The 15,019-nt window shown below is 57.4% G+C and overlaps 1 protein-coding gene across 1 annotated transcript in view; it reads right to left on the bottom strand.

The window, feature by feature from the left end:
• LOC113409303 (copine-5) overlaps positions 1–15,019 on the bottom strand; it is a 130,466-nt gene that overhangs the window by 53,390 nt on the left and 62,057 nt on the right. Inside the window, exon 8 of the mRNA XM_026663065.1 lies at positions 4,235–4,298. Within this exon, the coding sequence (XP_026518850.1) occupies positions 4,235–4,298 (64 nt within the window). The remainder of the gene's footprint in view (positions 1–4,234; positions 4,299–15,019) is intronic.

The following is a 15,019-nucleotide window of genomic DNA, read 5'->3' as shown; positions in this document are numbered from 1 at the left end:
ACTCTCCTGGCCTTTCGCCAGGTTCTTCACTTGAGAGACAATCCCAGGGCCAGCCAGGCTTCCTCTCCGACCCTGCCAGCCTCTCCCCTGCCAAGGGAGGGAGAGCAGCAGCCCTGCCCACCCCCTGCAGCCCTCTTCTGCTCTGGGTAACCACCCAGCTCCTCCCCCAGCAGGGCTCATCTGGAACTGTGCGTGGCCCACGCTCCAATTAACTCTCTCAGAGCCACCCCGCACACCCAGACTGTGACTCACTGAAGCCAATGGGCCGGAGCCCCTTGGCTGGTGCCCATGGGACTCTGCTATCAACTGTGACACAGCTGTGCCGATCATGCCAGGCGAGGCTCCAGCCCCGGAACCACCTGGTTCTGGTGCAGACTAACTGCCGTGCTGCAGAAAAGCTGTATCCCGACGCATCGGGGATTTGATTTGGAGAGGCTGCTTGTGTGGATGACGATGCACCCCCAGGAAAGCTGGCGGTTGCATTCGATTTCGGGCTTGGCTAGATGAACAGTTACTGTGTGCCAAGCAGGGGCGTCAATCCACAGTGCACCAGCCCACTACGCACTAACCGGTCCTCTGATCCCCTCCTGTTTCGAAGTGGGTGGATCAAAGCTCGCTAGGGAACTGTGACGTTGCACTCCATATGTTTTATGGAAATATGCTAATGAGCGTGAATATAATGTAACTGGAATATGCTTGTAAGGTATCATTACAAAGGTTATAATCTACTGAGTGTGTTCATCCTATTTGTATGCATGTATCATTCTTGTATCTGAAGCTAGAAATATAAAGTATAACTCTGAGGTACTATTGTAATTATGCAAAGCGTGCGCCATTGATGATGGTTTAGAATCTTGATGGCTCCCATAGACTAGGACAATTGGTTGTAAATGACTCTGTTTACTTGTAAGCCTTCCTGTGTTCAGTAAGCCAGCCCAGGAAGAATGGTGGAATCCATCTTAAACCTGGCGCTTTTCCATGTAGAAGGAGGGGTGGGGATCCAGAGAGACAAAAGATTCCTGCCTTGTGCCAAAGCTATAAAAGGGGGTGGAAGAGAACACAGGATGGTCCAAGTCATGAGAAAGCCCTTGCTTTTCACCTAAGATTCCTGCTGGAACTAATCAGGACTGTACCCGGGGAAAGGATTGGGCCCAGACCAGGAAGGAGTCTAGTCTGTGAAAGAAGCTTATTGGAACATCTCTGAGGGTGAGATTTACCTGTAAATAGTTTCTTAATGTATTAGGCGTAGACTTGCGTGTTTTGTTTTATTGTACTTGGTAACTTACTTTGTTCTGTCTGTTATTACTTGAAACCACTTAAATCCTACTTTTTATACTTTATAAAATCACTTTTGTTTATTAGTAAACCCAGAGTAAGTGATTAATACCTGGGGGAGCAAACAGCTGTGCATATCTCTCTATCAGTGTTATAGAGGGCGGACAATTTATGAGTTTATCCCGTATAAGCTTCATACAGAGTAAAACGGATTTATTTGGGGTTTGGATCCCATTGGGAACTGGATGTCTGGATGCTGGAGATAGGTGACCTGCTAAGCAGTTTTTGGTTAAAGTCTGCAGCTTTGGGGGCATGGACCAGACCTGGGACTGTATTGCAGCAGGCTAGCGTGTCTGGCTCAACAAGGCAGGGTTCTGGAGTCCCTCCATCCATCCATCCTCAAACACTCCGTCCATCCCCATATGTGTAACCAAAAACTCCATCCATCCCCATACACCCCATCCATCCATCCACATACACCCCATCCATCCATTTATCTCCATACACTGCTCATATCTATCCCCATACACCTCTCTCATACATCCATCCCCATACACCCCATTCATCCATCCATCCCCATACACCCCATCCATTCATTTATCTCCATACACCGCATCTGTCTATCCACATACACCTCTCTCATCCATCCATCGCCATACACCCCATCCATCTATCTATCTAATCTATTGATAGATCTATCCCCATACACCACATCTATCTATCACCTACCTACATTCACCACCATGCATGGAAAGCTGCAGTGAGTCATGCAAAGAACCTGTAGGTCAAGCAAAGATGCTGGCGACAGGTGGAGAGCGGTAGCCATGCATGGGAAAATGGCTGTTCTGCACAGAATGGTGGACAGTCCAGACTGGGAAGAAGAACCAAGGAAGAGGCAGCGTTGCATGGAGAGAAGAGGCCACGCATGCCCCAGTGATGGGGGAAGCAGCAAGCCAGAGGGCAGGACCCTGGTGCACAGGGCCACCAGTGAGCCCTGCTGGAGAAGAACTGATGTGCTGAGCTGACCATGCTTTGGAGCCTGGGTGGGACCTGGGTATGTTCCATGTCCTGCCGTGGACAGCCCTGAGCTTTGCAGTAGGGGGATATAAATCAGTGTTACTCAATGGACTGCAGCAGTGTGAGGTCGATTTACACCAGCTGATTTACAAACCCATCCTCAGGGACTGCCAGCATCTCTGCAACGGAGAGAGGCACTGGCAGAGCTGGGTGTGGGGAGTCCAGGGTTGGGCTAGCAGGAGGCTGTGGGTCAGGATTGAGGGGCACCAGCAGATCTGTGCCAGGGGAAGCTTGCCTGGCCCTTGCTTGTGTTCTGCCCGCCTCTCAGAGCATTATGTTCAGCCACAAATGTTTAATAAGAGAACAAAGCAAAACAAGTAAAAGCCCTGACTGCGCAATATTCCTCATGCTGTCCCCTCCCCCTCCTGGGCCTTTCTGCTTGGCGAGATTAAGTGATCAAATATTAATCAGGAGTAATTATCCCTCCTCAGGTACCGCTCTCCTCCCGCAATGTGTGTTCCCAACCCGGCTCTGCTCCCCGCAACCCCCGCCCCTCAGCTTCCCAGCCGGCATGGAGCCCCACCGGGGGTCACCGGCTGGGGTCAGGCTGGAGCGCGGAGCTGGCGACTGTGCGCGTGGAAAGCAGCTGCTGAAGATTGAGGAGACGGGAGCAGGTGATGGGCTAGGGCTTCTCAATCCATGCAGGGGGAGAGAGGGGATCGGGGCCATGCCAGGAAGGCCGCACAGCACAGGACAGCACTGGGGGAAGATACCATGAGGGAGTCTCCCTGCCCCCTAGCACTACACGGCGGCACTGGGGTCAGCCCATGGGGTGGGTAAACCAACCTCAGCTGAACGCCACGTTCCCCAAACGAGACATGGGTAAACTCGGTTCCCGCTCGACGACACTACTGGGGTCAGCATGGACTGCGAGGGGAGAGCGCCCCCTGCTGGCCCCCACACCTTATAGCACAGCGCCCCTAGCACCGTCCTGGGGTCAGCACGGACAGCGAGGGGAGAGCGCCCCCTGCTGGCCCCCACGCCCTATAGCACAGCACCCCTAGCACCGCCCTGGGGTCAGCACGGACTGCGAGGGGAGAGCGCTCCCTGTTGGCCCCCCATGCCCTATAGCACAGCGCCCCTAGCACTGCCCTGGGGTCAGCACGGACTGCGAGGGGAAAGCGCCCCCTGCTGACCTCCCGCGCCCTATAGCACAGCGCCCCTAGCACCACCCTGGGGTCAGCACAGACTGTGAGGGGAGAGCGCTCCCTGGTGGCCCCCGTGCCCTATAGCACAGTGCCCCTAGCACTGCCCTGGGGTCAGCACGGACTGCGAGGGGAGAGCGCCCCCTGCTGGCCCCCGCGCCCTATAGCACAGTGCCCCTAGCACCGTTCTGGGGCCAGCACGGACTGCGAGGGGAGAGTGCCCCCTGCTGGCCCCCCACACCCTATAGCACAGCGCCCCAGCACCGTTCTGGGGCCAGCACGGACTGCGAGGGGAAAGCGCCACCTGCTGCCCCCCCCACGCCCTATAGCACAGCGCCCCTAGCACTGCCTTGGGGCCAGCACGGACTGCTAGGGAAGAGCGCCCCCTACTGAACCACCCACCTCACTCCCTGCAGACACTGGGTTTCCTTGGGAAAGGTCTCCCATCCCAGCAGTGACCCGACCAGACACCCTGCCAGCACATGGGATCCGCTGTGCTCCTGGGGGTGGGGGATGTGTACATGCCCATGGGTGGGAACTCAGCACAGGTCCTTCTTCCCCTCCAGGACCCAGCCTGTCCCGAGGACAGACTCCTCCATCTGCCTCCCCACCTCCCCTTGGGACCCTGCCCAGTGGAATCCCACCCCAGGCAGGTTCTGGGAGTCTCCCACAGCTGCAAGGTGCCCTCCTGCCAGTGCCGGTGAGACCCGCTGGGCGGCACAGTAGCCACAACTCACCCGGCAGTTGCCCAGCTCCTCGGCCGACAGGATGATGGTGCCACACTTTTTCCCTGGAATCCCACTGCAGAAGAAAAGAGAGGGGGTCTGAGCCACTGGGCTGGCCCTGCCCAGAGAGCACCCCCCAACCCTGGGCTGGCCCTGCCCCAAGGTCACCCCCTGGGTCCTGGCCACCGGCCCCGCACACTGATCCCCGGCTGCTGGCTCTGTGCCTGGGGCCCTGCGCCCGGGACTCCGCTGCCCGGCCCTGCACCTGAGGCTCTGCTCCCTGGCCCCGTGCCCACCCCCACCTGTGGCCCCAGTCTCGGCCCCCTTACCCCTGTTTGGGTCCCCCACTCCCAGAGACATGGCCCTGCTCCGGGACCCAGCTCTGGGAGCTGGGTGGGTGTGGTCAGGGGTAAGGGGGGGCATGAGGTAAAAAGTAAAAACTGCTTTCAGCACCCCCACCATATTAAAAAAGTGTTCCAGCACCACTGCCCAGCCCTGGGCTGGCATTTGGGGGGCTGTAATCCAGCGCACTGTGTCTGCGCCATACCTGCCTGCCCAGTTACTGGATAGCGCACTTCCCCACCCCACCTGGCCTTGTCTGCACCAAGACGCCCCCGAGGTGTCGCTCCCCGGGGTGCAGCCCTGGAACAGACAGGGCTCAGGCTGTTCTCGCCCTGCGTGCTGGGTGCCCTGCACTGGCATTAGCTCCAGCTGGGCCCTGGGCAGTGTCACCCTGTAGAGGGGTTTGGCCGGGGCTCGTCCCTCTCCGGGGCGGCGGGGAACCACACCGCCTCCCTACTTCTTTCAGTTGTGACGGGGAATTAGCCTGGCCGTGGGGGTCTTGCGCTGCGGCAGCAGTAGAGGCAAAACATAACAGTTATTCACACCCGGTCGGCGGGCAGTAGTGAGTCACGGGCTCAGGTCCTCAGCCAGAAGCTGAGCAACTCTTATATAATGAGCAGGCCCCGGCCCTGGGGCGGAGCAACAAAGAGTCAATGGCTCAGGCCCTCAGGCAGGGGCTGAGCAAACAGGTAAACAGCAGACCCAGGCTCCTGGCTCCGAAGGGCCTGCGAGAGGGGGAGACTGACACCCACAAGTTGGGTGGCAGGGGGGATGCAGGCCCACCCACTCCACTGCGTCCCAGCCCGGGGCCCTAGCAGCGGTAGAAGACCTGCTGCGGTGTCAGTGGGATCCCAGCCGCAACACACTGACATTGGCTCTGGCAGTGCTGCAGCCAGACTAGGGTCGGCTGCCCCCGGGCTACTTCCTAACTCCCCCTCTAGAGGTACCTGGGTCCGGACAGTGTCCTCCAAGGGGTCAAGCACCATGGGCCCCTCAGGGTAACTGGCAAGCGGTAGGCTTGGCAGCTTCTCTGGGTAACTTGCGAGGGGCAGGCTTGACAGCTCCTCTGGGCTCTGGTCGTCATCAGATATCAGCTGGTCCAGCCAGTCTTCGGGTTGGCCACAGATTGCCGGGGTCTCCCAACCAGGAGCTAGGCCACAGGCATCTGGCCTCTCCGGTGGCTGTTCTTCTAGTGAGCTCTGGGGTTGGGCTTTTATACTTCCTGTCCTGCGCCTTGACCTCTGGGGGGCGGGCACAGGATTCACTGGCTCCGCCCACTTTGGTGTCTGGAGAGGCTCGTCCCTCTCTGGGGCGGCGGGGAACCACACCAACTCACTACACACACCCCCCCTCAAGTCTGGCTCCCGCTCATCGGGGCCAGACCCTTCGAAACCTCCCAGGCAGGACAGAAAGTCTGCATTCGCGTGGTCCTTACCCACCCTATGGCGAACAGTAAAAGCATAGGGCTGTAGTGCCAGGTACCAGCGCATTATTCTCTTATTATTATTTTTCATTTTGGCCAGCCACTGTAGCGAGGCGTGGTCGGTGACCAATGTGAACGGGGCCCCGAGGATGTAATAACGCAAGGCGTCACAAGCCCATTTCACTGCAAGGGCCTCCTTCTCTACCACCGCATAGTTATTCTCCCATGGAAACAATTTCTGGCTAATGTACAAGACTGGGTGTTCTTCTCCATCAACCTCCTGGGACAGGACGGCCCCAAGTCCTACCTCCGAGGCATCCGTCTGGAGGATGAACTCCCAGTCTAAGTCTGGGCTATATAGGACCAGTTCGTGGCAGAGATTCTCTTTGAGTGTCTGAAAGGCATCTTCGCACTCCGGGGTCCAAACTACATGCCAGGGGCTGTCCTTGGTCAAAAGCCCAGTCAAGGGGGCTGCAATAGACGCAAAGCGGGGAATAAACCACTGATAGTAGCCGGCAAGTCCCAGAAACTGTCGTGGTGGGAGGTGGGCAGGCCGCCAGGGCCTGAACCTTTCCCACGCGGGGCTTCACTTGTCCTCTCCCGCTGGTATACTCAAGATATGTGGTCTCTTGCCATCCAATGCAGCATTTTTTTGGATTGGCCGTCAAATCAGCTGCCCGCAGGGACCTCAGGACCGCAGCTACCCACTCTAGGTGGTCCTCCCAATGGCAGCTGTAAACAACCACATCATCTAGGTATGCTGCAGAGTACTCTCGGTGGGGTTGGAGGAGGTGTACATCAGCCATTGAAACGTTGCCAGGGCCCCATGGAGGCCGAAGGGCATTTGAGTAAACTGATACAGGCCCGTGGGGGTGGCAAATGCGGTCTTTTCCCTGAGGCGGGGCCGAGGGGGATCTGCCAGTATCCTTTGCTCAGATCGAGGGTGGTGAGGAAGCGGGCCTCTCCCAACCGTTCATCTACCCAGGGCATTGGATACGCATTGAACTTTGAAATGGCATTGACGCGTTGGAAGTCGATACAGAAATGCCGTGTGCCATCGGGCTTGGGTACCAGCACTACTGGGCTGCGCCATTCGTTCTGCAATGGTTCAATGACTCCCAGGTCTAGCATAGCCTGTACTTCCTCCTCAACGACTTGCCGCATGCGGTGCGGCAAGGGCCTGATCGACTCCCGGATCACCACCCCAGGCTCCATCTGAATGGTATGATGAACTAGGGTCGTGTAGCCCAGTTGGACTGTGAAGGTTCATGGGAACGCCTGCAGGAGGCACTGGGTCTGCTTACGTTGCTCCTCAGTAAGTGTCTCCTCGAGCTGGGGTCCGGCGGGGTCCTCTGTCAGGGGTACACGGGGGCCCAGCTCTTGCTCCGGCGGGTGGGGTTAATTAAAAGGCTCTCTCACTCCCGCTAGGGCTTTAGGAGGTTGACAAGGTATCGTTGAGTTTTCTTGCGCCGGTCGGGCTGGTTGATCTCATAGGTGACGGGCCCGACCTTTCGGACCACCTCATAAGGCCCTTGCCAACGGGCCAGTAGCTTTGACTCGCTTGAGGGCAGGAGGAGCAGAACCTGATCGCCAGGTCTGAAGTCACGGATCCACATCCCGGTTGTAGGTTTGGGCCTGAGCTTCCTGTGCGGCCTTCAAGTTTTCCCAAGCTAGGGCTCCTGCCTGAGTGAGGTGTTCTTGAAGCTGGAGGACGTACTTCAGAAGGCCCTGGGTTGGTGACGGGGCTTGCTCCCAGGTCTCACACATGAGGTCCAGCAGCCCCCGTGGACGACGTCCATACAATAACTCAAAGGGGGAAAATTTCATGGAGGAATGGGGTTCCTCACGGACTGCGAGAAGCAAGGGCGGGAACAGTTGAACTCATCGACGTAGGTCTTCTGGGGGAAACTTGTGCAGCATGTCCTTCAGGATACGATTAAACCGTTCAACCAAGCCGTCGGTTTTTGGGTGGTAGATGGAGGTGCACAGCTGCTTAATCCCCAGGAGGTCGCGCATCTGCCACAGCAGCCTGGAGGTGAAGTTGGTGCCCTGGTCAGTGAGGATTTCCCAGGGCAGGCCCACACGGGCGAAGACCTTCACAACTTTGTCAGCGATGGTACTGGCGGTGATGCTCCGTAGTGGGACTGCTTCGGGGAAACGGGTGGCATAGCCCACGATGACCAGCACATACTGAAATCCCGCAATGCTTTTTGGGAGGGGTCCCACCAAATCCATTGCCACTCGCTCGAATGGTGTTTCTACAATGGGCATGGGAATCAATGGGGCCTTGGGCGTCCGTGGGGAGCAGCTAGCTGACATTCCAGACAGGAACTACAGTAGTTCCTCACCTCCTGATGCACCCCGGGCCAGAAGAACCATGTCAGAATTCGGGTGAGGGTCTTTTCATGGCCCAAGTGCCCTGCAGCCGGGATGTCGTGGGCGAGTTTCATTACAGCTCGTCGGTGACATCGAGGCACAAGCAGTTGGGTCTGGAGCTCTCCGGTGCAGGGGTCTCGTTCCACCCGATAGCGACAGTCGTGGCGCAACTCGAAATGGGGCCACAACTTTGCCTGGTACGGATAGATCAGGGTCCCATCGACACTAGCTGCTCATACGCTCGACAGAGGGTAGGGTCCTCCCTTTGGTCCCGGCAAAAGTCGGTGCTAAGCCTGGGTTCGATGGCGGGCCCCAGCGGGGGGTCCTTGGTCTCTCCTCCCTGTCCGTTGGGGTCCAGTTCCTCCCCTTCCTCTGAGCAGGTCTCAGGGCAGCCCCCTTCCAGTGCTGGGGTGACCTCAGGGCCTTCCTCGGCGTTCAAACAAAGGACCCCTGGGAACTCTGGCCAATCACATCCCAGGATCACCGGGTAGGCTAGTTGAGAAGCCAGGCCGACTATCATCAGCCGTGTGACCCCCATCCACGGTTAGCCGGACTCGGGCACTGGGGCAGGGCCGTACGTCACCATGGATGCACTGCAGCCGGATCGTCCCCAGGTGCGGGTCAGCCGGGAGGCCTAAGCTTTGACAGATTAGCATCTGGCCGCAGCCTAAATCAATCAGGGCCAGGGTCGGGCAATCCCCTACAACTACTGGCACCGTAATCTTGGTGGCCTGCGGCCGTTGGGCGCAGGTTTCCCCCGCACAAATGTGACCGAAGCTGCAATCCATCTCGGTGCAGTCACATTGCAAGTGTCCGTATTTCCCGCAGGAGAAACAGGGTCCGAGTTCTGGGCGCCCAGGTCAGGGCCCTTAGGGGGACTTGTTGAACCAGCACCTTGGGACGTCTATACCGGGGCTCCTGGCCCCGCGAAGGATTTCGCAGTTCGGTCTGGGCACTCCCCTTCTTCTCTAGGTTAGGGCGCTCAGGCCCTGGTGGGTGGGCTCAAATAGCTGGTCCCACTGGGGCTTCAGCCGCAAGGAAATCCTCCATCAGAGCGACGGTGTAGCTAGCGTCGCAGGCCGAAGGCGGAGGACCCAGGCCCTTCCTCGCGGCAAGAGGATGTGGACAAACTGTTCCAGGATAACTTGCTCAGTGAGTTTGTCTGGGCTTCACCTCTCGGGCTGTAGCCACCGCTTGCACGCCTCCCTCAGCTCCTGGGCCACCAACCGGGGTCGGGTGCCCGTAGGGTAGTTCAGACTCCAGAACCGCTGCAGGAAGGTTTCTGGGCTGACGTCCAAGGCATCTAGGATCGCTGCCTTTACCTGGGTATAGTCCCGTGCCTCTGGTACACAGTTTGGGTAGTCCCGGTCAGATATGGGGCCAGGAGGGTGGCCCATTGGTCACGGGCCCACCCTGCAACCAGCACCATTCTTTCAAAAGTTACCAAAAAGGCTTCGGGGTCATCATTGGGTCCCATCTTGGTCAGCAGCACTGGCGCAGTGGTGCGGGGTGACCCGGTGGCGTTTCCTGGCTGGGGATCTGGGGTGCGAGGCAGTGCCGTCGCCAGCTGCTGCAGGCATTGTCGCTGGTGTTCCTGGTGCTGAACCCCCAGGTTCCGAATCAGCTTCTGCTGCTGTGCTCCCAACTGCTGGATGAGATGCTGCTGCTGCTGGGCCACATGCTGCCACTCCTGGCTCTCTGTCAGGAGCTTGATAAGTTTGTCCACATCCGTGGCTTTTTCTGGGGTACGTTCCCCCCCACGCCCCTTCTCACAGGGGTCGAGGGCTTGTGCCCACATTCTCCACCACGTGTAGAGCGGTTTGGCCGGGGCTCGTCCCTCTCCGGGGCAGCAGGGAACCATACAGCCTCGCTACTTCCTTTCAGTTGTGACGGGGAATTAGCCTGGCCGTGGGGGTCTCGCGCCGCGGAAGCAGTAGAGGCAAAACATAACAGTTATTCACACCCGGTCGGCAAGCTGTAGTGAGTCACGGGCTCAGGTCCTCAGCCAGAAGCTGAGCAACTCTTATATAATGAGCAGGCCCCGGCCCTGGGGCGGAGCAACAAAGAGTCAATGGCTCAGGCCCTCAGGCAGGGGCTGAGCAAACAGGTAAACAGCAGACCCAGGCTCCTGGCTCCGAAGGGCCTGCGAGAGGGGGAGACTGACACCCACAAGTTGGGTGGCAGGGGGGATGCAGGCCCACCCACTCCACTGCGTCCCAGCCCAGGGCCCTAGCAGCGGTAGAAGACCTGCTGCGGTGTCAGTGGGATCCCGGCCGCAACACACTGACATTGGCTCTGGCAGTGCTGCAGCCAGACTAGGGTCGGCTGCTCCCGGGCTACTTCCTAACTCCCCCTCTAGAGGTACCTGGGTCCGGACAGTGTCCTCCAAGGGGTCAAGCACCATGGGCCCCTCAGGGTAACTGGCAAGCGGTAGGCTTGGCAGCTCCTCTGCGTAACTTGCGAAGGACAGGCTTGACAGCTCCTCCGGGCTCTGGTCGGCACCAGGCATTGGCCAGTCTGGCCAGTCTTCGGGTCGGCCGCCAATTGCCGGGGTCTCCCAACCGGGAGCTAGGCCACAGGCGTCTGGCCTCTCCAGTGGCTGTACTTCTAGTGAGCTCTGGGGTTGGGCTTTTATACTTCTTGTCCCGTGCCTTGACCTCTGGGGGGCAGGCACAGGATTCACTGGCCCCGCCCACTTTGGTGTCCGGAGAGGCTCATCCCTCTCCGGGGCGGTGGGGAACCAGACCGCCTCGCTACACGCCCACTGGGACAAAGGCCCATCTCACTGCAGGGCCCTGCCTCCCCTGCATGTGCCCAGACAGCTCCCTGGGCTCCAGTTTCTGACCCGGCTTCCCAGCTTGCCCAGGGCCCCCCGAGTAGCCAGCCCAGCGGCGGCGACTCTCCACACCAGGCTGCCGGGATCCTGGGGGCACCTGTTTTTTAAGCTCAGTGAAGTCTGTTTCCATCCCCATCGGGCTCATTGATTGAAAAGCCAGGAGGAAAGAGCTCAGAGGCCTGGGTTCTAGGCCCAGCTCTGCCACTGGCCTCCTGGCTGACCTTGGGTAAGTCGCTTCACCGCTCAGTGCCTCAGTTGCCCCACCTCTCAGATGGGGCTGATTGGCCGGCCCTCCCGGGGTTAATTAGGTAAGGGCTGTCCAGTGCATAGAGAGCTAGCAAAACACCAAGCACTGGGCAGTGCACCAGGTGGAAAGCTGGCTGCCCCATCCCACTGGCACTGGATTTGACCGTCCTGCTGGAGGGGCTGGAGTCAAGCAGGCTGTTGATGCAATGAGCATGGCTCTCGATGGACCCTGCTGGCAGCCAGGGGAAGCCCGGAGCCCAAAACCAATGGACGAGGGGGAGGCAGTGTCAGACACAGGAGATGGTTCTCAGGTAGACACCAGGCCACCCCAGCCAGGAGTGCTTTGCGGAACTGGCATTAGAAGGGGCCAGGTGAATGGTTTAAATGCAGGGGCTGGCAGTAGGGACTCGGAGGGAATTTCTGAGAGGTTCTAATGAGCATCCTAATGGGGGGGCTGATCATCCACACCCAGCTCCCCTGTCAACTGACCAAAATCAGCCCTGCTCCGTTGGCTCCAGCAGAGCTGGGACACTTGACACCAGTGAAGACCTGATGCCAATGGAGCTACAGTGGATTGACATCAGCTGGGATCTGGCCTGTTGGCTCCAATGGAGCTATGGATGATTTACACCAGCTGGGATCTGGCCCATTGGCTCCTGTGACAGGTATTGCAATCCCAGACAGTATTTGGGGGACCCTGTTGTGTTAAGTTTCTGTCACTGTGGGCCAGGCACTGTATGCAGCTCCAGGGAGAAGGGCCACCCCAGCTCCTCCCGGAACCAAAGCTAGTGGGAGGCAATTAGGTAACTCACTCAGGCTGTAAAGGACCCAAAGGACATGAAAAGAGGAACTTCTTGACTTCCTGGCACATCAGTGCTGGGAGCCTGCATAACAAATCAGAGCAACTGGCATTGCTCATTTCTGACCATAAATTTGGTCTAGTTGGTGTTACTGAAATCCAAAGGGACGATTCCCATGATTGGGATGTTAAAGTCAAGGGTTATAACCTAGTTAGGAAGGATCGAGTGGGCAAAAGGGGTGGGGGGAGAAAAGTGGCACTGATAACTCGGAAGAAAATGATCTTGAATACTAATGGTCAATGTCCTAACAGATAAAGCACAAGGTGGGGAATTAGTTGGGGTCTGCTACAGAGCCCCAAATCACACTCGGGAATGGGATGAGCGGCTCCTTATGCACTGATCTATCATGTGTAGGGAAACGTGTGATCATGGGGGACTTCAATTTGAGTGACATGCGGGAGGTCTCCTGCAGCTAGCACTAAAACATTCTTGGAATTTCTAAATATTATAGATGACAATTTCCTAACTCAAAAAGTGTTGCAGCCAACATAGGGGATTCTGTATTAGACCTTGTCCTAACAGATAGAGAGGAACTAAAACTCAGTGCTAGCTTAGGTACAAGTGATCATGACTTGCTCACATTTATAATTTGCCAGCAGAGCAGAGACCAGACCAGTAATAAATACACTTGGTGTTCTGCTAATGGGGCCAATTTCACAAAGCTAAAACAATTATGAGCCAAACCACCTGGGAAGAAGAATTCAATCAGAAAAATGTGAACGCTAATTGGGAATCATTTCAGCACATCTTCCTGGATGCCCCAAAAGTCATAAGCGAGGAAGAAGGCTGCACTTCATTAAACACCAGCCTGGTTTGGAGGGGAAGTAAAGGAAGCTAAAGCAAAATGCATATATGGAACACATAGGAGAAAGGGGAAGCTGATAGGAATGAGCAGAAGTCAGAAGCTAGGAGCTGTAAATAATTGATAAGGGAAGCCATGATAGGGTGTGCACTCACACTAGCACTGGCAGGGTTAACCAGGGCCTGAGAGGCAGGTTAGGTTACCTCACCTCACCTGACAGCAGGAGGGCCAGGGTTAACTGAGAGAGAAGCCCAGCTGGGGAAGGGCTGTTTAATGACCAGGACATGGGCAGTCATGCCTAATGGTTAGAAGCCAGTGCCAAGCCCAAGCTCAGAGCCGGAGACAGCATCGGGGGTCAGGCGTAGGAGCAGGGCCCTAGAGTGTGGCAGGAATTGGGAGCAGGCAGGGGTCTGGGATATGGAGGCCAGGAGGAGGCAGGTAAGCAGGAGGGGTCTCTAGTAGCAGCCAACCAGGATTCCTCCAGTAGCCCAAACAACTTCATGCACCTCTTCCTGATTTAAATAGAGCTCCTCAGCCAATCGAAGATGCTGGATTTTCCCCCAATCAGAAGCTTTGGGGGCAGGGCCCTTTGCAATCTAGCACTTCACTGGTTCCCTTCTGCAGTGGGTCAGGTGAGCTGCTGAGTGGCAGTTGTGGCCTGATCACAACCTAGTGCCCCAAGAGCCAGGGTTCAAGGCCTGTAATCCGTTGCCTCTCCCCTAGGGAGCCTGCCGGCTGGCCGTGGACTGGGGTTTCGGGGAAGGTGTTTACCAAGTCAGGAGGGCGGATGTGTCGCTAGCTCCCAAGAGCGCTCTTCAGGACTGTAGCCTTCCCAATCCCCAAAATACCAGAGTTTATCCAGGTGCACTTTTAGGTCATCTTGGGTTTGGCGTATCTTTTGTCCCCAGTCCAGGGCTGCTGGGTTGTGGGAAGCTGCGGGCAGCTTTGGGCAGAACTAGGGATGGAATCCTGTAATGGCGTGAGCACCCGCCTCTCATGAGTGCCCCCTTTGTGGTCAGCTGGTTCTTTCAGCCCTCTGGCCGAGTCACACACACTGTCCCCCCTTCCGGGGTATACCAGTCTCTAGCTCTCACTCACGGCCCTGGTATGGGACTGTAGCACCAAGGCTTCTGCCCTGAGGCCCTGTCTTCTTTAACAGCCCAACCAGGGCCCATCTCTGTACCCTCGGATGGTGTCCTTTTGGCAGCGCTCCCTGAGCTCAGTCTTCAACCAGACCAGCAGGGCCCATCACGGTACCCTCGCCCAGCCTGGCTAGGTTATGGTCAGTCCCCTGGGTGCAGCCTGTCCGCACTGACCTGTCCATGGTCCTTCTGTTCTTCCTGACAGCCAGCAGGCACCCGGTCTTTGGCAGCCTTCCCTGGGCTCAGTCCCGCCTGCAGTGAGCTGTCTGTAGTCCTGCTGCTCTTCCAGCCAGTCAGGCACCCAGTATTCCCTCTTCGAGCACCAGGTAGCAACTGACTGCTCTGCCTCTGCTGCTTCCTTTTACAGGGCCCTTCTGGCCTCTGACTGGCCGCTCCAGCAGCCTCTCTGATTGGTTGTTTCTCTGCAGCCACTCTAGGCTGGACTGGAGGACTTCTCCTCTGGAGAACATCTGGAGGACTTCTCCTCTGCTCTTTTCTAGGGTGGGGTGAGGCAGGGCCACGAGGCCTCCAGCATGTGGGGGGGGGGGAGTCTCCAGACCTAGTCCACCCTGTCACAAATCCATAACTCGAAACAAAGGGGCTTTGCCCCACAGTCACATGTTCTGCATTACTTTACACAAACTCTGCCGGCGGCAGCAGCAAGGCCCAGTCGTTCCGGTGGAAGTTGATGTAACATCGAAGATACTGCTCCAGGATCTGGTTGTCTCTCTCCACTTGATCATTAGTCTGAGGGTGATAGGCGGAGGAGA

This window comes from Terrapene carolina, unplaced genomic scaffold, assembly GCF_002925995.2.
Source record: "Terrapene carolina triunguis isolate 2854851 unplaced genomic scaffold, T_m_triunguis-2.0 Scaffold32200, whole genome shotgun sequence".
In the NCBI taxonomy this organism is placed as follows: Eukaryota; Metazoa; Chordata; order Testudines; family Emydidae; genus Terrapene; species Terrapene triunguis.
Note: the sequence above shows the minus strand (reverse complement) of the source record. Positions and strands in the feature narration are given on the sequence as shown.